Consider the following 27,134-nt stretch of genomic DNA (forward strand, 5'->3'; position numbering starts at 1 on the left):
TTAAGAGTCTCACCTTCAGTACATGAAGGAGTTTCTGGAAAATTAGTTTGTGGAACTAAGGTGGCAACCCCTATATTAGATCATGGTTCTGTAATGCTGTTCGCTTAGCTTCCTGATTGGCTGCTTGGTTACCTCGTGCCACTTCCATGCTCCCTTTTTGGTGTCCTTTACAGTGGGAGACTGAAACCTCAGCTGGCAGATGAACTGCCTCCAAGAGACTAAGGATTTGGTCACCATATTTGATTGGGGACTCTTGGGTGGTCAAGTGGCCTCTTTCTTTCCAAATAGCAGCATGTGCATGAAGCACCAGAAAGGCATACTTGGAGTCAGTGTAAATGGCTACTCTTTTTCCTTTTCCCAGCTCTAAAGCTTGAGTCAGGGCTATGAGCTCAGCTAATTGGGCTGAAGTACCTGGTGGCAAAGGTTTAGCCTCTATGGTCTCAAAATTGGAGACTGCTGCATACCCAGCTCTTCTTTTTCCATCCAAGACAAAGCTGCTTCCATCAGTGTACCAGATTTTCTCAGGATTGGTAAGAGGATCTTCTGACAATCCCTCTCGGCATTTTGTCCAGCAGTCCAAGGTTTCTAGGCAAGAATGAAAGAGGAGAGAGCCCTTGGGGGTAGGCAGGAGGGTGGATGAATTAAGAATCTCACAAGGGGATATAGTGAGGCCTAGATTTTCCATCAGCACTACTTGATATCTGAGAATTCTTTGACCAGATATTCATAAATGGCCTCTCCCATTTAGGAGTTGTTTCACTTGGTGGTGGGTAAAAACAGTTAGTTTCCCCCCCAAAAGAGAGTTATAAAGCATCTTCTATCAGGATTGCAATAGCTGCAAGATTTGAAGGCAGGGAGGCCAGCCTTGGGCGGTTGGGTCTAGCCTCTTGGAAAATAAGCTACAGTCTGGGGCTCAGGTCCCATACTTTGAGTTAACACTCCCCAAGGCTATTCCTTCTTTTTTGTGGACATAAAGTTGGAATGCTTTTTCTGGGTCTGGCAACCTCAAGGCAGATGCTTTAGTTAAGGCTTGTTTTGGATTTCCAGTTGAGCTATTTCAAATCCTAAAAGGTGATGCTGTGAAAGTGCTGCACTCAATATATCAGCAAATTTGGAAAACTCAGCAGTGGCCACAGGACTGGAAAAGGTCAGTTTTCATTCCAATTCCAAAGAAAGGTAATGCCAAAGAATGCTCAAACTATGTCATAATTGCACTCATCTCTCACACTAATAAAGTAATGCACAAAATTCTCCAAGCCAGGCTTCAGCAATATGTGAACTGTTAACTTCCAGATGTTCAAGCTGGTTTTAAAAAAGGCAGAGGAACCAGAGATCAAATTGCCAACATCTGCTGGATTGTCGAAAGAGCAAGAGAGTTCCAGAAAAACATCTATTTCTGCTTGATTGACTATGCCAAACCTTTGACTGTGTGGACCACAATAAACTGTGGAAAATTCTGAAAGAGATGGGAATACCAGACCACCTGATCTGCCTCTTGAGAAATCTGTATGCAGGTCAGGAAGCAACAGTTAGAACTGGACATGGAACAACAGACTGGTTCCAAATAGGAAGAGGAGTACTTCAAGGCTGTATACTGTCACCCTGCTTATTTAACTTCTATGCAGAGTACATAATAAGAAACATTGGGCTGGAAGAAGCACAAGCTGGAATCAAGATTGCCAGGAGAAATATCAATAACCTCAGATATGGAGATGATACAACACTTATGGCAGAAAGTCAAGGAGAACTAAAGAACCTTTTAATGAAAGTGAAAGAGAGTGAAAAAGTTGGCTAAAGCTCAACGTTCAGAAAACTAAGATCATGGCATCCGGTCCCATCACTTCATGGCAAGTAGATAGGGAAACAATGGAAACAGTGGCTGATTTTATTTTTCTGGGCTCCAGAATCACTGTGGATGGTGATTGCAGCCATTAAATAAAAAGACACTTGGTCCTTGGAAGGAAAGTTATGACCAACCTAAACAGCATATTAAAAAGCAGAGACATTACTTTGCCAACAAAGGTCCATCTAGTCAAGGCTCTAGTTTTTCCAGTAGCCATATATGGATGTGAGAGCTGGACTCTAAAGAAAGCTGAGTGCTGAAGAATCGATGCTTTTGAACTGTGGTGTTGGAGAAGACTCCTGAGAGTCTTTTGGACTTCAAGGAGATCCAGCCAGTCCATCCTAAAGGAGATCAGTCCTGGGTGTTAGAGGGACTGTTGTTGAAGCTGAAAGTCCAATACTTTGGCCACCTGATGCAGAGAGCTGACTCATTTGAAAGATCCTGATGCTGGGAAAGATTGGGGGAAGGAGGAAAAGGGGACGACAGAGGATGAGATGGTTGAATGGCATCCCCAACACAATGGACATGGGTTTGGGTGGACTCCGGGAGTTGGTGATAGACGGGGAAACCTGGCATGGTGCAGTTCATGGGGTCACAAAGAGTCAGACACGACTGAGCGACTGAACTGAACTGACTGCCTTCTTTGAAGAGTCCCCCACGTCAGTGGGATTGAATCATCCTGTCCCTTCAAGTTTTCATATAAGGACTGGGCAATTAGACTGTAGTTGGGTATTCAGATTCTACAATGTCCAATTAGCCTTAGAAAGGCTCGAAATTCTTTTCGAGTCGGGGGAGGGCAACTGAAGGATTCCTTGTACCCGATCAGAGGATAGCCTCCTGGACCCGAGTGTAATCTCCCAGGTAAGTGACCTTTGTCTCAACCATCTGTGCCTTAGCACGGGAGACTTTATATCTCCTCTCTGCCAAAAAATTTAGAACCTGAATTGCATGTTGTTGGGCATTTTTCTCATCTGGAAAGCAGATTAGTAGGTCATCTATGTATTGTAGCATTTTCCCGTTAGGTCCCAGGTCCAGATCTAGGAGATCATGGCTAAGAGCCTGCCCAAACAGGTGAGCGCTCTCTCTGAACCCCTGAGGTAATACTGTCCAAGTCATCTGTTGGTGTTTTTCTCCTGGGGCCTCCCACTCGAAGGCAGAATGATATTGGGGTTCTTTAGCCAGTAGTATGCAAAAGAATGCATCTTTGAGATCCAAGACTGTAAACCACTTGGCACTGGGTGGGATTTCTCCTAAGATTACATAGGGATTGGGTTGTGGGATGGAGGGGGACTACAGCTTCATTTATGATTTGGAGATCTTGAACTATTCGACAGGTTCCATCCTTTTTCTTTACAGGGAGGATTGGGGTGTTACACAGCGAATTGGTGGGGACCAATAGCCCACAGGCAAGGAATTTATTTATTAGAAGTTGTAGTCCTTCCCGAGCTTCTCTTCTGAGGGGATATTGTTTCTGGTTAGGAAACTGAGTGGGATCTCAGAGGACAATGATGACTGGTTCACCTTGGTGGGCTCATTCAGGAGTCCCCTGGTCCCACACCTGGGGGTTAATTTTGTCCTCCCATAGTTTTTGGTTCCTCTCTATTGTAGAGGGTGTAATGGGTTCTTCAGTAGTAACCAGAAGCTTTAGGGCTCTAGAGGCTGAAAAGCTTCCCATCACAAGGGTGGTCCCCAGTTCAGTGAGTATATCTCTTCCCAATAAGGGAGTAGGACTCTCAGGGACCACCAGAAACTAGTGGGAAAATATTTGTCCATCCCAGCAACAAAGAAGTGCTCAGGTGAATCTTTTAGTAATTGTTTTTCCTGTAGCACCCAAAATGGTACAGGTTTGGGAGGAGAAGGTTCCGGAGTAGGAGGTCAGGACAGAGCAGGTAGCCCCTGTGTCAACCAAGGAGTTCTTGGACCTACCTGCCACATCCAGTTGCACCCTTGGCTCCAGCCCCATGCTGGTTATCTGTGACAGGCAGGTTGGCTGGAGTGGGCCATTTCAGTCCTGTTGAACCATTGTGAGGGAAGGCTTGGTATTTGCCCTTGAGGCTCTTGGCTCCTGAGAGCAAGTTGCCCACAGGGACATTGCCGCCCAATGTTCCAATTGATGGCATTTGTAGCAAACCATTTTAGGAGACTTGTCATGGTTTGGACACTCTTTGGCCCAATGCCCCGCCTGTCTACAGATTAAGCATTTGCCTCGTTCCTTGTCCTTCAGGGACTCGGGGTTTGCCATAGGGCTTCCCTGGAGGGTGGCCAGCACCTTGGCATGCCTTATCCCTTTCCTTTTCTCCCTTTCCTGGGCCTTTGCCTCCCTCTCCATGGGTGGACTTCCTTAGGGGTGAGTCTTTCTGAAGCTTATTCTACCCAGTACTGTTGCAACCTGAGAGCCGGGTGTCCCCGGATCAGGGTGCAGATCCCCAGGCAAGCTGAGCCATGACAGCCTCCTGGAAAACAAATCCCCAGGCAGGTCGAGGCAGGTTGGCCTCCAGAGAATTGGGTCCCTGGGCAGGTCAAGGGATCTCGACCTCCTGGGACCCCTGGACTGGCAGATCCCTGAGCAAGTTGAAGCGTGACAACATTTAGAGGACCAGATCCCTAGTCAGGTCGAGGCAGAGAGACCTCCTGGGACGCCCAGACAAGAGCTGGGTGTCCCTAAGGTCTCCAGTGTGACCAGTACTGGGTAAGATTAAGGGATTGTAGTTTTAACTCATTGCCAGTTTGTTCACGCAGATGGGAATAGATATCATGATGTAAAGCAGTCCAAGCCTGTGCCCTAAGACTGTGAACCTGGTGAAGCAGCCATAAGACTTATCCTCTTACTGCTCTAAGGGAATGTAAGTCACTGATTTCCTCTCCTAGTTGTCCATAAGAGTAGATTAGGGTGACTCCAATGGTAAACATGGAGAAGGCAATGGCACCCCACTCCAGTACTCTTGCCTGGAAAATCCCATGGATGAAGGAGCCTGGTGGGCTGCAGTCCATGGGGTCGCAAGGAGTCAGACACGACTGAGCGACTTCGCTTTCACTTTTTACTTTCATGCATTGGAGAAGGAAATGGCAATCCACTCCAGCGTTCTTGCCTGGAGAATCCCAGGGACGGGGGAGCCTGGTGGGCTGCCGTCTACGGGGTCACACAGAGTGGACATGACTGAAGTGACTTAGCAATGGTAAATATTTCATCGTCATAGACCCACTTTAGGTAATAACAAAAGTAATGACAAAGGAATGGTTTATCTGGTCCTGTTAGAGGCATTCAGTTCAGTTCAGTTCAGTCGCTCAGTTGTGTCCGACTCTTTGCAACCCCATGAATCGCAGCACGCCAGGCCTCCCTGTCCATCACAAACTCCTGGAGTTCACTCAAACTCACATCCATCGAGTCGGTGATGCCATCCAACCATCTCATCCTCTGTCGTCCCCTTCTCCTCCTGCCCCTAATCCCTCTCAGCATCAGAGTCCCTTCCAATGAGTCAACTCTTCGCATGAGGTGGCCAAAGTACTGGAGTTTCAGCTTTAGCATCATTCCTTCCAAAGAACACCCAGGGCTGATCTCCTTTAGAATGGACTGGTTGGATCTCCTTGCAGTAAGGGCCTCTCAGGAGTCCTCTCCAGCACCACAGTTCAAAAGCATCAATTCTTCAGCACTTGGCTTTCTTCACAGTCCAACTCTCACATCCATACATGACCACTGGAAAAACCATAGCCTTGACTAGACTAACCTTTGTTGGCAAAGTAATGTCTCTGCTTTTCAATATACTATCTAGGTTGGTCATAACTTTCCTCCCAAGGAGTAAGCATCTTTTAATTTCATGGCTGCAATCACCATCTGCAGTGATTTTGGAACCCCCAAAAATAAAGTCTGACATTGTTTCCACTGTTCCCCATCTATTTCCCATGAAGTGATGGGACCAGATGCCATGATCTTCATTTTCTGAATGTTGAGCTTTAAGCCAACTTTTTCACTCTCCTCTTTCACTTTCCTCAAGAGGCTTTTTAGTTCCTCTTCACTTTCTACCATAAGGGTGGTATCATCTGCATATCTGAGGTTATTGACATTTCTCCCGGCAATCTTGATTCCAGCTTGTGCTTCTTCCAGCCCAGCGTTTCTCATGATGTACTCTGCATAGAAGTTAAATAAGCAGGGTGACAGTATACAGCCTTGACATACTCCTTTTCCTATTTGGAACCAGTCTGTTGTTCCATGTCCAGTTCTAACTGTTACTTCCTGACATTAAGAGTATTTTAATAATAAGTGAGGTTGAGCAATGTTGCCTGCAAGGGGCCAGGGTCCTGGTAATTAGTAAGTGGCTTAAGAACAAATTGATCAGACCAGATGTTCCATGAAAGTGGAGTGGAGATTTGATGAAGGCCTGAATATCTAGAGGGATTGGATATTATACAATATTTCCCTCCCAAGGGCCAGCTATTTTCTGGTTGTCCCTCCAGAAGATTGTAGAGGCAAAATTGTGGGCCCAGACGGGGCTCAGGAAAAGAGCATGAAACAGGAGGGAAGGGAGCAGGGCACAACTTTTGAAAGAAATGACATAGCCCAAGGGCATATATAAACTGATTAAAATCAAAGGAGTCCAAGATGACAAGTCAAATTCAACTAAACCCTGATCCCCAATCTGCAAGCTGAATGACACACCCAGAGGTGCCAGGACAGTTCCAAGACACTGTCAAAAGACAGAGGAGTGAGTGGTTCCCTCATTGTTGAAATGATCCTCCCATTCATTAGCATGTGAATTCACCCAGCTTTAGCCACACCACATTCTATGGCCACTGCACTCTCCTCTGTGATGGCCCACACCCTTTATGGAGTGTGCTTCTCTCTGAATCCTAACAAATCCACTTCTTACCTATCCCTGTGTCTCTAACTGAATTTTTTGCAATGAGACATCAAAGCCTGAGCTTCATTAGGTCCTGAAGCCAGGCACCATGGGATTTGGCCGGGCCAAGTCCTGGGAGAGAGGAGCTGAGGATGGGAGGAAAAGGCAGTGGGAAAAACATGCCAAGGAATCCTTCATAACCTGCTGGAAAACCTGCTAAATACCTGATGGGTGCTCACAGTTTTCATTAGCCTGATCCTTGGCACAAATAAAATTAAGGACAGAAGAACCTCCCCACCCGCTTGAGTAACAGCTACTAAAGCGCAGAGGTTAGTGAAGCCTTCAGGACACACTGGGGAGTAGCCTCTCCAGAGTCCCTCAGTTGCACCCACTGCTGCTTGCCTGTTCTTGTGGGGTTCAAGGAAACAAGAGATTGTAAAGGAATTAAGATTTTGTTAGGCATATATCCTTTCAGCCATAGGAGCGAGGCCCTCCTTCCTTAACCAGAAGTCTTCTGGAATCAGACTGAGCTGTGTGAGCTTTCTGCTGAGTTTATTTTTCACTGTCCTGGTTTCCAGCATGCCAGGCTTCTTGTCACTTCCCCTGCGCTGGGTTGTCTTCTCATTCAGCTTCCACCACAGGAGCTTTCCCCGAGTTGGGCCCCTGCTGTGCTTGGTCGCCTCCTTGCAGGTTTGGGGGTGGGGGTGGCAAGCCAAGGTTGTTTTAGCCAGTTAAATCCAAGAAACGGCACCATAGATGTCAGAGGAGTTTGTAATTTCCTCGGTTCTGTCTCGTTGAAACAAAAATTTGAAGCGACCGACAGACCAGCATTACAGCTCTCGGATGGACCGCTGTTACAGCTCCATGTTACAGCTCAGTTTTATTTAGAAAGTAAAGGAAAATACATCCTCGAGGTGTGAGGGCATGCCAACCCAAAAGACACGAAGAGAAGAGAGGCCCCACCAGCCGAAATTTGGCTCCTCTTTTTATGTTTTTTTCTCCTCCCCCTGGGCCTGCCCTATGTAAATTGGGCTAGCCAGGAGGGCTGTTTGTTTTACCTGAGGTCCTCACTCCAGTCCTCCGAACTTCCTTTGTTCTAATTTAGCGGGCTTTTCACTTGCTTTTTAGCCACTGGCATTCTGGACTCCTTTTACCTAACACCATTAACCTGTAATGTTCTTAATTGCATTTTGAATGGTGACTCCTTTCTAGAAGGTTTTTAATTGACTTTGCCCAGATCCATCAATGGAATCACTATCTAAGGCAGCTGTAGCCTTAGATATATATTAATAATAGGACTTGAAAATCAGAATTACTTCTTGATCCATGGGCTGCAGAATAGATGTGTTAACAGGTTTGGAAACAATGTGAATCTCACTGGACATCTCCATCGGAGCTCTTGGACGACCAGGTTCATCATCAAAATGTTCAGTAATATTTTGAAACTTTTTTGTTTTTTTCTGAGCAGTAGATCTCAACACTGGGCTTAAAATGTTCAGTAAACTGTGTTTTAAAGAGATGTACTATCAACCAGGCAGAATTGATTTAGTAGAGGGCCCTGGGATTTCTGGAATGGTAAATGAGCATCTGCTTCAACTTCAAGTCATCAGTTGCATTAACTCCTGGGAAATTCCATGGATAGAGGAGCTATAGTTCATGGGGTTGCAAAAGAGTCGGCCATGTTTGTTTTGGGTTATCTCTATTAGATTTTGATGTCATGTATTCATGAGCTTCATAAACTGAATTACATTCCTGTCTGTTTTTTTATATGTTAAATATGAGTTTCAAACATTGAGAATACTGTAAAAATTAACCAGTACTGAAATATTTTGTGGGAATTCTTTCATCATCTGTTTTCCTTTGATATCCTTAATTAGCCTTGCTAAGTTTCCTTTTTATTTGCTTCCTTTTCATTTCTTTTTGTTATGTTTCAAGTATCCCTGGCTTCCTATGGTATTCATTTTGTTTTACATTTTTTATAATTACATGAATTAAGTTTTAATTTGTTTACATTTTTTAATAATGGAAGTATTTAAGCCTAAAAGTTTGGCTTCAGTTTTTCTACATCCCATTGAATATAGCTCTCTGTGCTGTACAATAGGACCTGTTGTTTATCCATTCTCTATATAAATAGTTTGCATCTGCTAATTCATCCTTCCCACAATCCTCTCGTCTTTGGCAATCACAGATCCTTTCTCTGTGTCTGTGAGTCTGTTTCTGCTTGGTAGCTAAGTTCATCTGTGTCACATTTTAGAAGCTACATGTAGGTGATACTATATGGTACCTGTCTCTTTCTGAGTTATTACTTTACTTAGTATGTTAATCCCTAGATCCATCCATGTTGCTGCAAATGGCATTATTTCATTCTTTGTTATGGCTGAGTATTATTCCATAGTATATATATGCCATATCTTCTTTATCCATTCATTTGTTGATGGACATTTAGTTTGAATACCCTTAGTCTTTTTCTTTGTTTTACTTAGATGATTGTTATTAGGTTTTTATTTTAAAGTAGTATATTTTTACCCCCAAACCACTTTTCCATCTTGTGATAGTCTCAGAAGGTTTATGAGTTAATTTGAAGATACTGATATGTGTTTCGTCTTTTATTAGGTCTGGCACCTGGATCCTGTCATTGTAAACCTGGCTTCAGAGGGGTGAGCTGTGATCGCTGTGCCAGAGGTTACATTGGCTACCCAGACTGCAAACCTTGTAACTGCAGTGGTGCAGGGAGCACAAATGAGGACCCTTGTTTTGGACCCTGTAACTGCAAGGTACCTTGTTTACTCAAATAATGCCCCATTGTTTAGAGCAAAGGTTATTTTCCTTAGTTTCTCTCTTATGTTTGTGCACATCAAGCGATTGGAGCTTCGGTAAATATCCAGTCTCTATTCTATGGTAGCACTTCTGTAAGTGTCTTTAGAATCAGGTTTGGTTCAGCAAGACACATGCCTTTTGTCTAAAAACTTACAAATACAGAAGTCATCTTAAGAATGTGTTATAACAGAAACACATTTGTCCCCTTACCTATCTAGTTTGTTAATTTTCAAATATACAACTCTAAAGCTAGCAACTATTTAAAACTACTGTACAGTCAAATCTACTTTAGCTTCATATCTTATCTAATTCTGAAAAGAATTCTCTCAAAGGTTTCATTCTAGATTTTTCAATAATCTTCTGAAGTTTGAACCCAGATAGGTCTGAAAATACCATGTTCAAAATCTTCTATTTAATTACAAAAAAATGTGAGAAACCCCAGTGGAATTGATTACATGCTCAGTAATTCCTCCCAAGAGTACTTTCAGAAATGCAGCCTTATTTATTGTACACACTGAGATAATAGGACATCATGCTATCACCAAGGGACACACTGTACCTGCAGCTTACAGAAGGAGGAAACATAGAAGCAAGTACAAATTTGAAATTATAAAACTGGTTTGCATGCATGCATGCATTGCTTCAGTTGTACCTGACTCTGTGTGACTCCATGGACAGCAGCCCACCAGGCTTCCCTCTCCACGGGATTCTCCAGGCAAGAATACTGGAGTGGGTTACCATTTCCTTCTCCATAAAACTGGTTTACTTTACAGTAATCAGTTCCAAACATTCAGATCAGACAATGTTAGCTATATTAGCTGAGAGAATAAACACTGAATTGAAAAAGTTAGAATCCCACACAAATATAAAAATAAATGTTACTTTTTTAAAGAAAAAGCATAGATGAAACTTTATTAAGAATATTTCCTTTATTAATTCATTAGTCTTATCTGCCACTGCTGCTTTTTCACTTGTGTCTGACTCTTTGTAACCCCATGGACTGTAGCCCTCCAGGCTCCTTTGTCCATGGGGATTCTCCAGACAAGAATACTGGAGTGGGTTGCCATGCCTTCCTCCAGGCTCCACGGGAATCTCCCCAACCCAGGGATTGAACCCAGGTCTCTTGCATTGCAGGCGGATACTTTACCATCTGAGCTTTTAGTGAAGCAGTCTTATCTAGACAACTATAAATTATATACTTATAGTTGTTAAGTGTGCATATGTATACAAACATTAAACCATAAAATAAGTAAACATTAGTATCCATGTTGAGAATACATTTGTTGGGACAAGAAGCTAAATATTGTAATAGTTATAGAATTAAATATGTGTTATATCCAGGGCTATTTAGATACCTATCTTGGAACACTGAAACAATAAAACTCCTGTCTACATAAACATGAAGAAAGTCTGCAGTCCATGGTAAAGAGTTGCCATGTGTTGAAAAATAGTAAATTAACTACATCTAGTACCTTTTAGTCAAATAATATCTGAGATGAAGACTTACTTGTAGATCAATACCAGAGTGGTCTGTGAGTGATAACTTGCTAATGGACACCACCTCTCTTGTGGTGTATATCTTTTGGAGTAATCCTAGAAGCATCTCTAATATTTACAAAATATATTTCCTGTATGTGCTTTATTCCTTTCCCAAAACTCCACGGAAATCTCTTAGCTTTATCACTTGCTCAAATAAAGGACAGGCACAGCTGAACTTAAAGTGAAAGAGAAACCTTCTGAGTCTTTGGAGTATAGGAAATAAAACTGGAAAAAAAAGGAATGTTGTCATACACATACTATTCATAGAGGGAAGATGCCTGGTATTTGCAAAGAAAGAGTAACAAATGAATGAAGGAGGCAGGCCCCATTCATCTTCTTTGATAAATATATCAGAAAGGCTAGAACAGGAGAGTTGTCGTCATTAGCAGAGCTCCAAGGGAGAATTGCTCAAGCCACTGGCTGGTCTCTGCCTGCCTCAGAGAATGATTCCAATCCTAATAAGAAAAATGTCTCTTACAAAGACACTTGAAGCTCTACATAGACAATTAGAATACAACAATAAACAGTCATTAAGAAATCATAAAAGAGAATGAAAAATTAAGTAGTAGCATTATTAAAAGAGTTCCCTTCAACTATGTGATATTTTAAATAGATGACTATAAGCTCTTCTAAACTAGAATGCTTTATAGGATAAAAGTGTACAGAGAGCAAATTTCATTAGATATCTAAATAATTTTAGAAGTGTTGAATTTTATGCATGTTTCACAAAAACATCATTTGACATACGATTGTCAGCTGATTACTCAAAACAACATGGACCAGAATGCTGTTTAACACATGAAATGTTATTTAGAAGCTAAGTAGAGACTTAAATTCAAATAAGATGCTATCTATAAAAGCATTCATCTCCAAAATGTGTATTAACCAGTGAACATTTGCACATTTATTCTTTTTTTCTGTAATATATATTAGTTTTCCAAAATTTTCATTAAAAAAATACAATAAGTTTGTGAACATTTTAAGAAATCACCTTGTTGTAAAGTCTTGGGCCTAAATTTATTTCTAGTGTAAATTGTGAATGACTAACTTTCTATTTAAATGCAGTACTGAGAAAAGTGGACACCTTATTCCCATATCTTCCATTTTGCATACAGGTATTCTGGATAAAATGGAGCAAAGAAATTTGCAGTCATGTAGATTCAGGAAAGGGAATTTCCTAGATATCAGACCAAAGAAGGAAATCTGAGTTAAGCATGGTGCTGTTTAGTCGCTAAGTTGTGACTGATTCTTTGTGACCCCATGGACTGTAGACCATCAGCCTCCTCTGTCAGTGGGATTTCCCATGGCAAATACTGGAGCGGATTGCCATTTCCTTCACTTAAGCACGTGGAGTGAAGAGAAAGCGCTAGTCACTCAGCGGTGTTTGACTCTTTGTGACTATAGCAGCTAGGCTCCTCTGTCCATGGGGAGTTCTCCAGGCAAGAACACTGAAGTGGGTAGCCATTTCCTTATCCAGGGGATCTTCCTTATCCAGCCATTGCACCCAGGTCTCTTGCATTTCAGGCAGATTCTTTACCATCTGAGCCAGCAAAGAAGCCCATAAACTCAAACAAAACTATGCAACTAAGGTCATGGCATTGGAGATAGGAGGCTGGTCTTAATGCTGAGATAGGGGTTCAAGTTCAGAGTTTTAATGGTTTCTCTAAACCTTGACACTAAGATTTGGAGCCACTGAGGGAAACAGGAACTGAATTCATTTAAACTTGGACTCTAGAAATGCTCCCTAGCAGTCAACAAGCAGGCACTAGAAAATTACACCCAGAGGCTAGGCATGTCAACCAGAAAACATTCTCTTTCTTTTGGGGCTCTAGGTAGGTAAAAATTAGTGCACTGTCAAAACCCCAAATCTGTGTGCCACATGGGAAGGGGGTCAGTTTTAATCTCCCTTTATGTGCTAGAATTCAACATGTCAAGCAAATGGTATTTCCACAGGGAGAAAGTATAGCCTTAACTGACAGTGAACTCACCATAAAGTAGTATGCTGCGCAATAGGAAAATAACTGCAAGAGGAAATTGGAAGTCAGAAAAGTCAGAATATTCATAAACTAAAAACAAGAAAGAATCAGATAACCTGAGAAAATTGTACACACAAAAATATTTAAAAATTTTAATAATGTAAATCACAGAAATAAAATATGTAAAAAATGAATAGTCATAAAAATATGAGAAGATAAAAGCACAAAGAAAGAAAAATAGGGGGAAAAAATGAAAAAATAGAGTACTATATTAGAAGAACAAGCAGGTTTGGAGAAAAGTTAATGTAATTTATTTCTAGAAATGAACAAAAAAATCAGATATAGTCACTGAAATTTAAAATTCAGTGAATGGGTTGAAAAAGAGTTTAGAAACTGTTGGATAGAGGATCAAAAATACAAAATGGAGTAAAATACTTATACATTGTCATAGGGAGGGTAAATAAAAACATGAGATGCCAAGTGGCATGGTTGGTAGAATAATAATATTCAACATAAGTTTAGCAGAAGTGGCCAAAGAAGATATTAGATGAAACTGGGGAGAAACAGTATTCAAGAAATAATGGAGTAAATTATTATAAAGAATTAAAGAAGATTATATATGCTCAGTTTGAAGAAGATAAAAAAAAGTCCACCACCAGGGTTTATAGTAGAATCCCTGCCCACCAGTCAAGGAAAAATATTAAAACCAGAGACAAATATCAGTTTATTGTGAATGTTCACCACCAGCAGCTCAACTTTACTGAAAAAGCTCCTCAGTGGCATATGTACTTTAGTCAACGAATATTGAACCCAGAAGAGTTTCAGTGGGTTGAAGACTGTAAAAATCAGCTTATGGAAACCAGTAGCATTTCTGTACACCAGCAATAGCCAAATAGGAAATGTAATAATATTTAGAATGGCAACAAAACGATGTGGTATTTAGGAATAAATGTTCTCAAGTAGAGGTATTTTAAAAAGATTATTGAAGATCATAAAGTAATATTTAAAATGGGGAGATAGCTGCTAATTTTAAGTGCTGGTAAAAATCTGGGGGAAATAAAAGTGTTCACCATTGCTCTTATTAGAATGAATTAGACTTCCCTGGTGGTCCAGTGTCTAAGACTCCGCACTCCCAATTCAGGGGGCCCAGATTTATTCTGTGAGGAGGGCATGGCAACCCACTCCGGTATTCTTGCATGGACAATCCATATGGGCAGAGGAGCCTTGCGGCCAGGAGTCCATGGGGTCACTAGGAGTCTGACACCACTGACCAACTAAGCATAGCACAGCAAGGAACTAGGTCCCACATGCTGCAGTGAAGATGACGAAGGTCCCACATGGCACAGCTTAGACCTAGATCAGATCAGGCGCTCAGTCGTGTCCGACTCTTTGAGACCCCATGAATCGCAGCACACAAGGCCTCCCTGTCCATCACCAACTCCCAGAGTTCACTCAGACTCACATCCATCAAGTCAGTGATGCCATCCAGCCATCTCATCCTCTGTCGTCCCCTTCTCCTCTTGCCCCCAATCCCTCCCAGCATCAGAGTCTTTTCCAATGAGTCAACTCTTCACATGAGGTGGCAAAAGTACTGGAGTTTCAACTTTAGCATCATTCCTTCCAAAGAAATCCCAGGGCTGATCTCCTTCAGAATGGACTGGTTGGATCTCCTTGCAGTCCAAGGGACTCTCAAGAGTCTTCTCCAACACCACAGTTCAAAAGCATCAATTCTCCGGCGCTCAGCCTTCTTCACAGTCCAACTCTCACATCCATACATGACCACAGGAAAAACCATAGCCTTGACTAGAGGAACCTTTGTTGGCAAAGTAATGTCTCTGCTTTTGAATATGCTATCTAGGTTGGTCATAACTTTCCTTCCAAGGAGTAAGCATCTTTTAATTTCATGGCTGCAGTACTATCTGCAGTGATTTTGGAGCCCAGAAAAATAAAGTCTGATACTGTTTCCACTGTTTCTCCATCTATTTCCCATGAAGTGATGGGGCCGGATGCCATGATCTTCGTTTTCTGAATGTTGAGCTTTAAGCCAACTTTTTCACTTTCATCAAGAGGCTTTTGAGTTCCTCTTCACTTTCTGCCATAAGGGTGGTGTCATCTGCATATTTGAGGTTATTGATATTTCTCCCGGCAATCTTGATTCCAGCTTGTGTTTCTTCCAGCCCAGCGTTTCTCATGATGTACTCTGCATATAAGTTAAATAAGCAGGGTGACAGTATACAGCCTTGACGTACTCCTTTTCCTATTTGGAACCAGTCTGTTGTTCCATGTCCAGTTCTAACTGTTGCTTCCTGACCTGCATACAGGTTTCTCAAGAGATCAGGTGGTCTGGTATTCCCATCTCTTTCAGAATTTTCCACAGTTTATTGTGATCCACACAGTCAAAGGCTTTGGCATAGTCAATAAAGCAGAAATAGATGTTTTTCTGGAACTCTCTTGCTTTTTCCATGATCCAGCAGATGTTGGCAATTTGATCTCTGGTTCCTCTGCCCTTTCTAAAACCAGCTTGAACATCAGGAAGTTCATGGTTCACATATTGCTGAAGCCTGGCTTGGAGAATTTTGAGCATTACTTTACTAGCGTGTGAGATGAATGCAATTGTGAGGTAGTTTGAGCATTCTTTGGCATTGCCTTTCTTTGGGATTGGAATGAAAACTGACCTTTTCTAGTCCTGTGACCACTGCTGAGTTTTCCAAATTTGCTGGCATATTGAGTGCAGCACTTTCACAGCATCATCTTTCAGGATTTGGAATAGCTCAACTGGAATTCTATCACCTCCACTAGCTTTGTTCGTAGTGATGCTTTCTAAGGCCCACTTGACTTCACATTCCAGGATGTCTGGCTCTAAGTCAGTGATCACACCATTGTGATTATCTGGGTCATGAAGATGTTTTTTGTACAGTTCTTCTGTGTATTCTTGCCATCTCTTCTTAATATCTTCTGCTTCTGTTAGGTCCATACCATTTCTGTCCTTTATGGAGCCCATCTTTGCATGAAATGTTCCTTTGGTATCTCTGATTTTCTTGAAGAGATCCCTAGTCTTTTCCATTCTGTTGTTTTCCTCTATTTCTTTGCATTAATCACTGAAGAAGGCTTTCTTATCTCTTCTTGCTATTCTTTGGAATTCTGCATTCAGATGTTTATATCTTCCCTTTCTCCTTGCTTTTCGCTTCTCTTCCTTTCACAGCTATTTGTAAGGCCTCTCCAGACAGCCATTTTGCTTTTTTGCATTTCTTTTCCATGGGGATGGTCTTGATCCCTGTCTCCTGTACAATGTCACGAACCTCATTCCATAGTTCATCAGGTACTCTATCTATTAGATCTAGGCCCTTAAATCTATTTTTCACTTCCACCGTATAATCATAAGGGATTTGATTTAGGTCATACCTGAATGGTCTTGTTGTTTTCTCTACTTTCTTCAATTTAAGTCTGAATTTGGCAATAAGGAGTTCATGGTCTGAGCCACAGTCAGCTCCTGGTCTTGTTTTTGCTGACTGTATAGAGCTTCTCCATCTTTGGCTGCAAAGAATATAATCAATCTGATTTTGGTGTTGACCATCTGGTGATGTCCGTGTATAGAGTCTTCTCTTGTGTTGTTGGAAGAGGATGTTTGTTATGACCAGTGCATTTTCATGGCAAAACTCTATTAGTTTTAGACCCAATACACCTAAATAAATAAATAAATATTTTAAAAAATTCGGGTGAAGTAGTATCAAAACTTAGGCCAATATGGCATTATCTAGTATTATCATTAAAGGTATTTAAAACCTGTCAGCCAGCAACTCAGTATCTAGACTTTTACCCTAAAGAATCTTATGCTACATGTATAAAGAAGCATATGAAAGATATTCAGCACATTCCTGCTTGTTATTATGTAAATCAGGAAAAATCTAAATATCCATAGATAAGAAAAATAAATTGTGATATATTCATATAATCTGATACAAGAAACAAGTGAGTGAAATAGATCTTACATGTAAAAACACTGATAAATTTCAGGTGAAGTGAACAAAACAAATGCCGTTATCATTTACGTAAAGATGTAAAACATAAAAAAAACTATGAATACACAAATAGAAATTTTAGAAATTTAAATACACTGATACGACGTGTACTAATTTCAGCAAGACAAGGCTCAAAGCATCCTCCTCCTCTCCTAGTGTCTTCCCCTCCCCAAATCTGCTTCGTCTCTCATGTCCTAGCCTGCCTCTTATTCTTTCAGAAGTATATTACTTAACTTGGGCTCTTGTTGGATTTTATTTGATGTTTTGTTGACTATATTTGCATCCACATTCCTCAGAGAAAGTGGTCTGCAATTTTCTTTTTTTGTAGTATCTTTGTCTGGTTTTGGTGTCAGGGTGATGGTGGCTTCATAGAATAAATTTGGAAGTGTTTACTCCTCTTCAACTTTTTGGAACAGTTTGAGAAGGATAAATTCTTTATTGTACAATTTGGTAGGATTTCTCAATGAGGCTGTCCAATTCTGAACACTTGTTTGGAGAGAGGTTTTTTTGTTTGTTTGTTTGTTTTTACAGATTCTATTCTACTTCTAGTGATGTTCTGTTCAAGTTAACTGTTTCTTCTTGACTCAGTTTTGACAAGCTATATGTTTCAAAAACTTTTCCATTTCTACAATTTGTTAGCATAAAACTGTTCAAACTGGAGAAGGAAGTGACAACCCACTCCAGTATTCTTGCCTGGAGAATTCCATAGACAGGGGAACCTGGTGGGCTATAGTCCATGGAGCTGCAGTCGGACATGACTGAGTGACTTAACACTTTCACAACTATTCATAGTATTCTCTTATGATTTTTTTTATTGAGCATTTTTTGTGTCTATGTTCATCAGTGATATTTGCCTGTAACTTTCTTTTTGTGGTATCTTTACCTGGTTTTGCTATTGGGGTGATTGTGGGGCTGGGGTTGGGGAATTGTAACTGCAGGAAATGAGTTAGCTGTGCTGCTGCCTAGGATCTGGGCTGCCTCTGTGGTAGACTTCTTCTGGGACCTGTCTACTCCAGATCTAGTGCTAAGCTGTGGTGTGGAGGGAGCAGAGCTCATGTATTCTTGCTGGAAAACCAGTCACTGAATATTCCTGCCCAGAGCCTCTCTGCCCAGATTTAGCAATTGGCCACCGTGTGTTCCTATGGCACTAACTGGTGCATGCATTGACAGTGATCATCTCAGCTCTACCCAGATCACAGCCCAGGTGCCCTGGTCTGTCTAGATTGAATTGTTGCCTTATTCTTGCACCAGGCTGTTGAGTGGAGCTGCGGCATTCACTCGTTCAGACTGGGAAGTGCAGCAAAGTGGCAGCCACCATTGCAAACCTCTCTCTGCTCTAACTGTTAGCAAGTCAATGCTCCTCACCAGTAGAGTCAAGGTTTCCACAGCCTATCTGTCTTAGCAGATTTTCCAGCAGGCAAGGGGGCTTGTATCCTCCATGCAGGACCCCAGGACTGAGATGCACAGAGTGAATCAATCTGCTTTCTCTCCAAGGTGAGAGCCACAAGTGTGGCCCTTCTCTTTCTTCCAGATCTCTCCAAGGGGAGCAGGTCCTGACATGATGCCTTTTTTTCCCCACTCTATCTGAATATGTGGAGGTCCTTCTTACAGTTTTGGTTGTATAAGAGATCTTCTCCTGGTTTCCCATTAGTTTTCTTGTGAGAATTGTTCTGCATGTAGATATATTTTTGATGAGTTTGTGATGAGCTCCATGTCCTGTTCCACCACTTTGATCCCATTTCAGATATTTAACTTATCAGTTTTGGGAGGGGTGGATGGGACATTCATCTATACTTTTTTTTTTAATTGTCTGATTTTCTAGTTTTAAACTATTCTAGAGTTCCTAGAATAAGTAATAGCTGATCTTATGCTTGGGATAAAAAAAAAAAAAAAAAACTTGCTCTCTTTAACTACCAATAATAATCATTAGCTTTTAGGGGTACATACGGACTGGCCTGGAAAATCTCATGGACAGATGAGCCTGGGAGGCTGTAGTCCATGTGGTCACAAAGAGTTGGACACAACTGAGCGCCTGAACATAGCTGAAACACACAGGGGAAAATATTCATATTTTTAACTTCTAGGTTGTGGGTAATGGATAGTTATCATATGTACTTTTCTAATGCTTTGAAGTAATTCTAGATTTAAAGTTTCTCTAATTGAGGGGAAAAAAAGGATTTCCTAATTTAAAAAGATATAAAAGCAATTTTTAGCTTAATATAATATCAACTACTGTAATGTCTACACATAAGATTTTCTGTTATATCCTTGTTTAGATAATGATATTACTGAACACCATCCTAATTATATTTCAAAATATGAAAGCAATGCAACTCAAGACACAAAAATATTTACTAATTTTATGTATTATTAAAATGTTTAAAATGTCTCTTCTGGTAAATTACAAGAGACAAGCTAATTTCAGATATATGACAAGGCAATTAAATTTAAATGCTCTTCTGACTCTTGGCATTTGTTTTAAGTACTACATGCTAATATTTGGCTCTTTTGAAGTTTAGTATCATATTCTCTATTCAAAGTGAATTGAATTGCAGGCTCTGATAAATAATATAAATGGACCTTGATCTAGATAGAAACGTGCTTTTATTTTTATCGAAGTCATAATAGACAAATAGTGAAGTAAAAGACTGGAAATCAAAGTCTATATTTTTATCTTGTTTTGCTTTTTTTTTGACTTCACTTTTCATTACCTTCTTACTGGCACACAAAATGATGTGATCTGACCATGATTTACCTCTCCAGAATATTCTTGAGTTTCAGCCTCTGTCTTCTAGCCTCGCTTAAATTTCTTGAGTCACCATGCTCTTTTTAACTCTGGAATTTTACAGATTCTATTCAGATTGCTTGGAAAACCTCACTCTGACCTTTTCCCCTTGCTTACCTAGGCAGTTTTCAAGGCTCAGTTCCATTTCTCATTAAACTATCCATTATCCCCCAGTGAAAACTATTCTTCTACCATAGTCACTTGTCATCGTTTTTCTTGATTATCTTTTCACAATTTGCAATCCATTTAACATCTATTACACCTCTGTGATGACATCAATTCTGTGTATTTTCTTCATCATTAAAAAATAAGATAACACAGTGGCTCGTACACAAAAAGAAGGAAAGGAGAAAACTAAAAAGAAGTGTGAAGCTTTGACAGTTGCTTAAACTGATTCATATTTCTTAATCCATAAAATGATATTGCATCTTTCTTGCCTAATTCTCTATAGTTGTAATTGTAACATTGAAACCCTGTATAAAATATAAAGTATAATCATAAATGCCTGCTGGTTTATCTCTTGTTTATATATTTTTATAAGTCGAGATAAGTTTCCATTCTTTTCCCCAATGGGATTTTTAAAGTGTATGCTAGTATTTTTATTGGCCTGGATTTCCCACCTCTTTTCCATTTATGTACAGGAATGTTTATCTTACTTTCTTGTTAAGTTCAAACCCAGGGCATTTTTACAAAAGGCATTCAATTTATATATTTGATCCCAAATCTAAATTACAAATGTAAAATTTTTAGCATAAAAAGTCTATGCCATAATTTGTCTTCTGTGACAGTTACAGTTCAAAACTATTATGTTAATTATTTTTTTATATTAAAAGTTAAGATTGTAAAAAATTGAGAACTAATTTTCATTGATTTTCATCTCTTTTTCTAACCCATCAAGTATTACTTAGCCTTAGAACAGTGTATTTAAAGAGTAAACACTCAACAAATAGTGCTAATTATCTAATTATCATTCTTTTGTTAACTTCTTTTAATACTAGGATGCATTAGAATGAAGGCCATAACAGAGGGAAAGCTTTAATTGACTACGAACACCCCAACCAACAGTCATGGCTGCAAATTTTTCTGAAGAAATTATCACCAAAAAAATAACTTAAATGTCAATGGAGATATTCCTGGTAGCTTCATCAGTAGAATTCCCAGTTGGCTAGCAATCACAGATAAACATATACTGTTGAAGTTGTCCCTAATTTGTAAGAAGGTAACTTCATGAGAAAGAATACAGGGAAACTATTATGACTCTCTTTCTCTAGAGAGAAACTGTGCTGAGGAAACTATAGCAAAAACAAAACTGATGTCAACCCAACAGTCTCTAACTTCAAGAAAAAAGGATCTAGTCATATTTTTCTAATTCGACTTTATTTTTAGGAAAAAAGAGTACTAAATAAAAAGGGACAGTTATTACATACTTTTTGTAGGGTAGGTCACAAAATACCTAATTAGATACTCAGCTAAATATGTTCAACAGAAATATGTATGTAAAACACATATTTCTCCCTAAGGAGATGAAAATTTGTTCTTGAGGGGCAAAAATATATCCATTTTATGTATAAGGCAAACATATTCATGCAGTGCATTAATACATACATTATATGTAGAATTAAAATTTCATTGTGGTGATGAGTAGAACAAAATGACTAAGAGGTTCCTTAGGGACAAGATAATGAAAACTAGGTTGAGAACCATGGGTCTGAAGTGACACTTTTTATTATCAAAATATGTGAGAGAATAAAAATACATGCTATGTGGATTAATTTTTGACAGTGAAAAAATAATTGACTATTATTAGTTCCTGTTTAATTTTTGTTAATATAACCAACTGGAATAATGCTTTAGAAATGAAAAAGCTAGAATATTTGCTTTTAGAAAAATAAGATGATATGAGGAAATGTTAGTCTCTAGAGTGAAAGTCTGGAGCACTCTGAAAATTAAATGTGGAGCATTTTGGAAATTACCTAGTTCATAGGCCTATGTGTAAAAAAATCACCATTAAATTTGGAAATTAGAATACTATTGAACTCTAAATAAATAAAATATTAAAATTACTGGATTGATGAGAGCTACACATTTAAAATGCCAAGAGACTAGATTGGACCCCATTTTGTTTAGATAAACAATTAAAAAGACTTTTAACATTTTTATTAAATTATATGCTAATAACGCTTTTTAAAGTTGATCAGTATAGAGAGCTAAAAGAGAGAAATCTCATAATGACTAAATTAGTATTTGGGCTAAAAGTCATAGACTCTTACCATCATTATCAAGTATTTAGGATCAGTTATTTTCACATCCATGCTTTAGAGACTGAGTTGGATGGTGACACATAAGAAGATAAGGTATTTGTCCTTGAATATCTCAATAATATAAGTGGCAAAAAAAGGACATAAATGATGGTTTTATTGTTTGGATTGATTGATTGACTTAAAAAAAAACTACATAGGCATTCTTACATCTGTAAATATTCTAATTAAAGAGAACAGTGCTGCAGCGGCCCATTTTAATCTGATGATGCAAACCTTGGGATATATTACATTTTTTTCTTTCAACCTTGTGGCTTTTCTGTCTTATTTTTCCTTCAGTAGGCTGGAAAACTTTGGTCATAAATCTAGTGTCAGATCCAGAGCATGTACTCAATACCCCTCTTAAGACAGTAATTCCCTTGTGCTTTATATTATATTTACTGGTCCATGTTCTTACTTCCTTTGCTGCAATTCTCTTGAGGACATTTTTTATATTCTCTTTGGCATTTCATATAATGCCTTGTATGTAGTATGTCAGCTATGATTTGATGAATGAGTGAATAATAACAGAGAATAAAGGAACAGTGAGAAGTGATATAATACAGATCATTTATTAATAATTTAATATTGATAGCAAAGGAAATTAAAATGCTCAAAGAACCTACCCATAAAGCAGATAGTTCATTCTCAAGTTGAAAATGAATTAGGAATACAATCAGGGATTCCTTCATGGATGATAGTTGTTAATTACTCCTAGAGAAATTTTGAAAAAGCAATTGTGTACCTGGGAACACATAAAAAGAATTGAGACCCAAGCTTCCAAGATCATGTGTATTAGAAAACTACTAAGAAGTGGAGAACCTCTGTCTCTGTGAGGTATAATAAAAGTCCTGGAGCACCATGCTTCTATGTCTGAATTGTGCCACTCTAAAATATATTAAATATCAAACTGTAATGTCCTCTAGTAAGCTCTGTTTTAAAACTAGTATCTTTTTAAAGAAAATTCTGGAGTCCTTAAATAAGAAATTACTTAGATATGCACTCTCTTAAGGGAGATTAGAAAGCTAAAAAGGAAGTAGAATCTGATGTAATAATTAAGTCTATACATATCAGAAAGCAGAGTGCTAGTGAGGAGCTAAAAAGAAGTTCTCCCTGATTCATTATTTTCTTAGCGGCATCAAGAGGCTCTTTAACCAGTCCATAAGAATGCACATATAAGAATTATTATGTCCACCAATGGATCAAATTGCCAACATCCACTGGATCATAGGAAAAGCAAGAGATTTCCAGAAAAGCATTTACTTCTGCTTATTGACTACGCCAAAGCCTTGACTGTGTGGATAACAACAAACTGAAAAATTCTTAAAGAGATGGGAATACCAGACCACCTGATCTGCCTCCTGAGAAATCTGTGTGCAGGTCAAGAAGCAACAGTTAGAACCAGACATGGAACCATGGACTGATTCCAAATTGGGAAAGGAGTATGGCAAGGCTGTACATTGTCACCCTGTTTATTTAACTTATATGCATAGTACGTCATGCGAAATGCCAGACTGGATGAAGCACAAGCTGAAATCAAGATTTCTGGGAGAAATATCAATAACCTCAGATATGCAGATGACACCACCCTTATGGCAGAAAGTGAAGAGGAACTAAAGAGCCTCTTGATGAAAGTGAAAAAGGAGAGTGAAAAAGCCGGCTTAAAACTCAATATTCAGAAAATTAAGATCATGGCATTTGGTCCCATCACTTCATGGGAAACAGATGGGGAAACAATGGCAACAGTGAAAGATTTTATTTTCTTGGGCTCCAAAATCACTGCAGATGGTGACTGCAGCCATGAAATTAAAAGATGCTTGCTCCTTGGAAGAAAAGCTATGATGAGCCTAGACAGCAATATTAAAAGCAGAGACATTACTTTGCTGACAAAAGTCCTTCTAGTCAAAGCTATGGTTTTTTCCAGTAGTCATGTATGGATGTGCAAGTTGGACCATAAAGAAAGCTGAGCACCGAAGAATTGATGCTTTTGAACTGTGGTGTTGGAGAAGACTCTTGAGAGTCCCCTGGACTGCAAGGAGATCCAACCAGTCCATTCTGAAGGAGATCAGCCCTGGGATTTCTTTGGAAGGAATGATGCTAAAGCTGAAACTCCAGTACTTTGGCCATGTGATGCGGAGAACTGACTCACTGGAAAAGATCCTGATGCTAGGAAAGATTGAAGGCAGGAGGAGAAGGGGACGACAGAGAATGAGATGTTTGGATGGCATCACAGAGTCAATGGACATGATTTTTAACAATTCTGGGAGTTGGTAAAGGACAGGGAAACCTGGTGTGCTGCAGTCCATGGGGTCGCAAAGAGTCTGACATGACTGAGCGACTCAACTGAAGTGATATTTACCATATTTAGTATTGACTTAATATTCAACTGTAGTAGAGGTTGAGAAAAATCAGAACCAAGGACTTTTCTGTTGAGTGATTCTAACTCAATCGATTAGGAACTACACTCAATAAAGGAAAAGTATGGTATAGACTCAGGACTAAAAATGGAGAAGTCTAGAAACTTAAAGTTGTGGTTTCAAGCTGGGGTACTATGCAATATTATATAAGGTACACGCAGACTTAGAGCTGATAATTGTTTTCAAGCGAGTTGAAGTGAATTGAGTGTAGGATTCACTGAAGTGAATTAGTATACAGATTAAAAACTGTAGCAGGATCTAAAGTATTTTGCCTCAAGATGTGTTGCAATAAACAAAGTAAAACTAACAGTTGGTTAACCTGTTTTTATAGGTATAGATATCCTACTATCCTTACCATTTTGTATTGGTAAAGACCACACTCATTTTGAATGATTCACTAAAAAGATTCATAGCTTTGAAAAGCTGTTATAGTCATGGTTTATTAAAGTAGAAAAGGGGATTAGTGGTCTGGTGGTTAAGACTCCACACTTTCAATTCAGGGGGCACAGGTTCAATCCCTGGTTGGGAAACTAAGATCCCAGCTGTGCACAGTGCAGACAAAAAAATAAAAAAAGTGAGAATGATACAGGTCAAAATCCTATATCCTTTTGTATGCAACAACAGGTGCATAGGAGAAAATCAAGGAGAGACCAAGCACAAACTTCCAGTTATCCTCTCCCAGTAGAGTCATACAGAGAGTGGTTAATTCTCCTAACAACACTGTTTTACAACACATATGAGTTATCATCAACCAGGAAAACTCACTGAAGTCTTAGTGTTCAAGGTTTGTGTTGGAGGTCAAATTAAATAGATATGGAGTACTCATATGACTGACTGCTGCTGCTACTGCTGCTAAGTCGCTTCAGTCATGTCCGACTCTGTGTGACGCCAGAGACGGCAGCCCACCAGGCTTCCCCATCCCTGGGATTCTCCAGGCAAGAACACTGGAGTGGGTTGCCATTTCCTTCTCCAATGAATGAAAGTAAAAATGTGAAAATGAAGTCGCTCAGTCATGTCCGACTCCTAGTGACCCCATGGACTGCAGCCTACCAGGCTCCTCCGTCCATGGGATTTGCCAGACAAGAGACTGTAGTGGGTTGCCATTGCCTTCTCCGTGACTTTGTCTACTCAGTCTCAACTACCCCTAGGTCAAACTGATACATAATGACAAGGACCCTACATAAACAAAACTAGGCATTTACCATAAATCATATCATTAGCATAAAATATCTCATATGACTCCTGGTTTCAGTTATACAAAGACATTCTTATCAGGCAGGATATTCCAAGGGTTTAGTGGTTATGTCCCAGGAGCTGGTCAAAGGACAGTTTTTTCAATTTAGAATGTGCAAGGTTTGAATACTCTAAGATCATTGAATTAATCTTTTACTGCACCTTATGATATTGAAAAGTTTCTTTGTTCTAGTGTCTCATGTTATGGATACTTTACTTACTATTGCCAGGTTAAACACCTCAAGTATAGTTGTGTTGATTTATCTTCTACTGAATGCCTTTTAATGACTTTTCATCAATTCCTATATGATAAGATCTGATTTCTTAAAGGTTTATTATATGAAGTTAGGGGCCCTGGAAACCAAGCACAAGATTAGGATCCTAGCATAAGGGAAATATTCAATATAGTTTTTTAAAGATTACTGAATGAAACTTCTAAGCTTTGAATTATTTATTCCTATTATTTTTGCTAATGAGGTCTCTCTTCTATCCCCTCCATCATGATGAGTTTTTAAACCATGTTCGAAGGCTTAGGTCAAATTTCACTCTTGTCATAAAGCCTCCTCAAGGCTTCATAGCAGAAACCAGCCCTTTATCCTCTGTGTTCTTATAATTTGTTTCTGATATCTTCTTTTCATGTTCTACCTTGCATTATGTTGATTGTAAATGTATCTTTTTACTCAACTCTAGATGTTGGCTTTTAAAGACAGAGATCTTGACTCACTCATATTTATAGTACCTAGTATTTCTACCATAATGTGATACTTTGGTTTATTAAATTGAATATTGTAATTATTTAATCATTACTTTTTAAGGTCATATTGCTAGGCTAAAATAACTAACAAAAATGTAACTAATGTCTGAAAGTTTCTAATTGTTAGGCTCAGTATAAATCTCAGAAAAGTGGTATTACAAGCTTTCAAATTAGAGTAAATGAAAGAAAATTAGACCAAGCACATAAGAACACAGTGTACAGAACAGCTGTACTGTATCCTTAGCGGGATAAGCTAAATTATCATTATTGATATGTTTCATCTTTCCTGCCTGTGTCCTCTTCTGAAGATGCTCTCAGATTCAGGATTTTGGGGATATATTTGCCATCTTAGGTCTGAAATTAGTTTGATTAGTTTTGTTGACATCTATCATCTGAAAATATCTGAAATTTACCTTAGAAATAGCAAGAATACTAGCAGGAATATCAGTGCAATAATTAAATTTATGTGCATATTGGGAGGCTGAAGTTTGACATGTGAAACATGTCTAGAGACACTCTTTTGTTTAGGCTCCTGGCAATGTAGAAATGGTTGAGGTGGTAAGTAACACATAGAAATCAAGCCCCAAACTTAATTTCAAATATATTATTCTCTTGGATA

General features: G+C 39.4%; 1 protein-coding gene across 1 annotated transcript in view; it reads left to right on the plus strand.

Moving 5' to 3' along the window:
- Positions 1-27,134, plus strand: part of LAMA2 (laminin subunit alpha 2) — a 707,066-nt gene that overhangs the window by 292,008 nt on the left and 387,924 nt on the right. The window contains exon 10 of the mRNA XM_070376649.1: positions 9,292-9,452. Coding sequence (XP_070232750.1) covers positions 9,292-9,452 — 161 coding nt within the window. The remainder of the gene's footprint in view (positions 1-9,291; positions 9,453-27,134) is intronic.

Source organism: Bos mutus, chromosome 9, assembly GCF_027580195.1.
Source record: "Bos mutus isolate GX-2022 chromosome 9, NWIPB_WYAK_1.1, whole genome shotgun sequence".
Taxonomy (NCBI): domain Eukaryota; kingdom Metazoa; phylum Chordata; class Mammalia; order Artiodactyla; family Bovidae; genus Bos; species Bos mutus.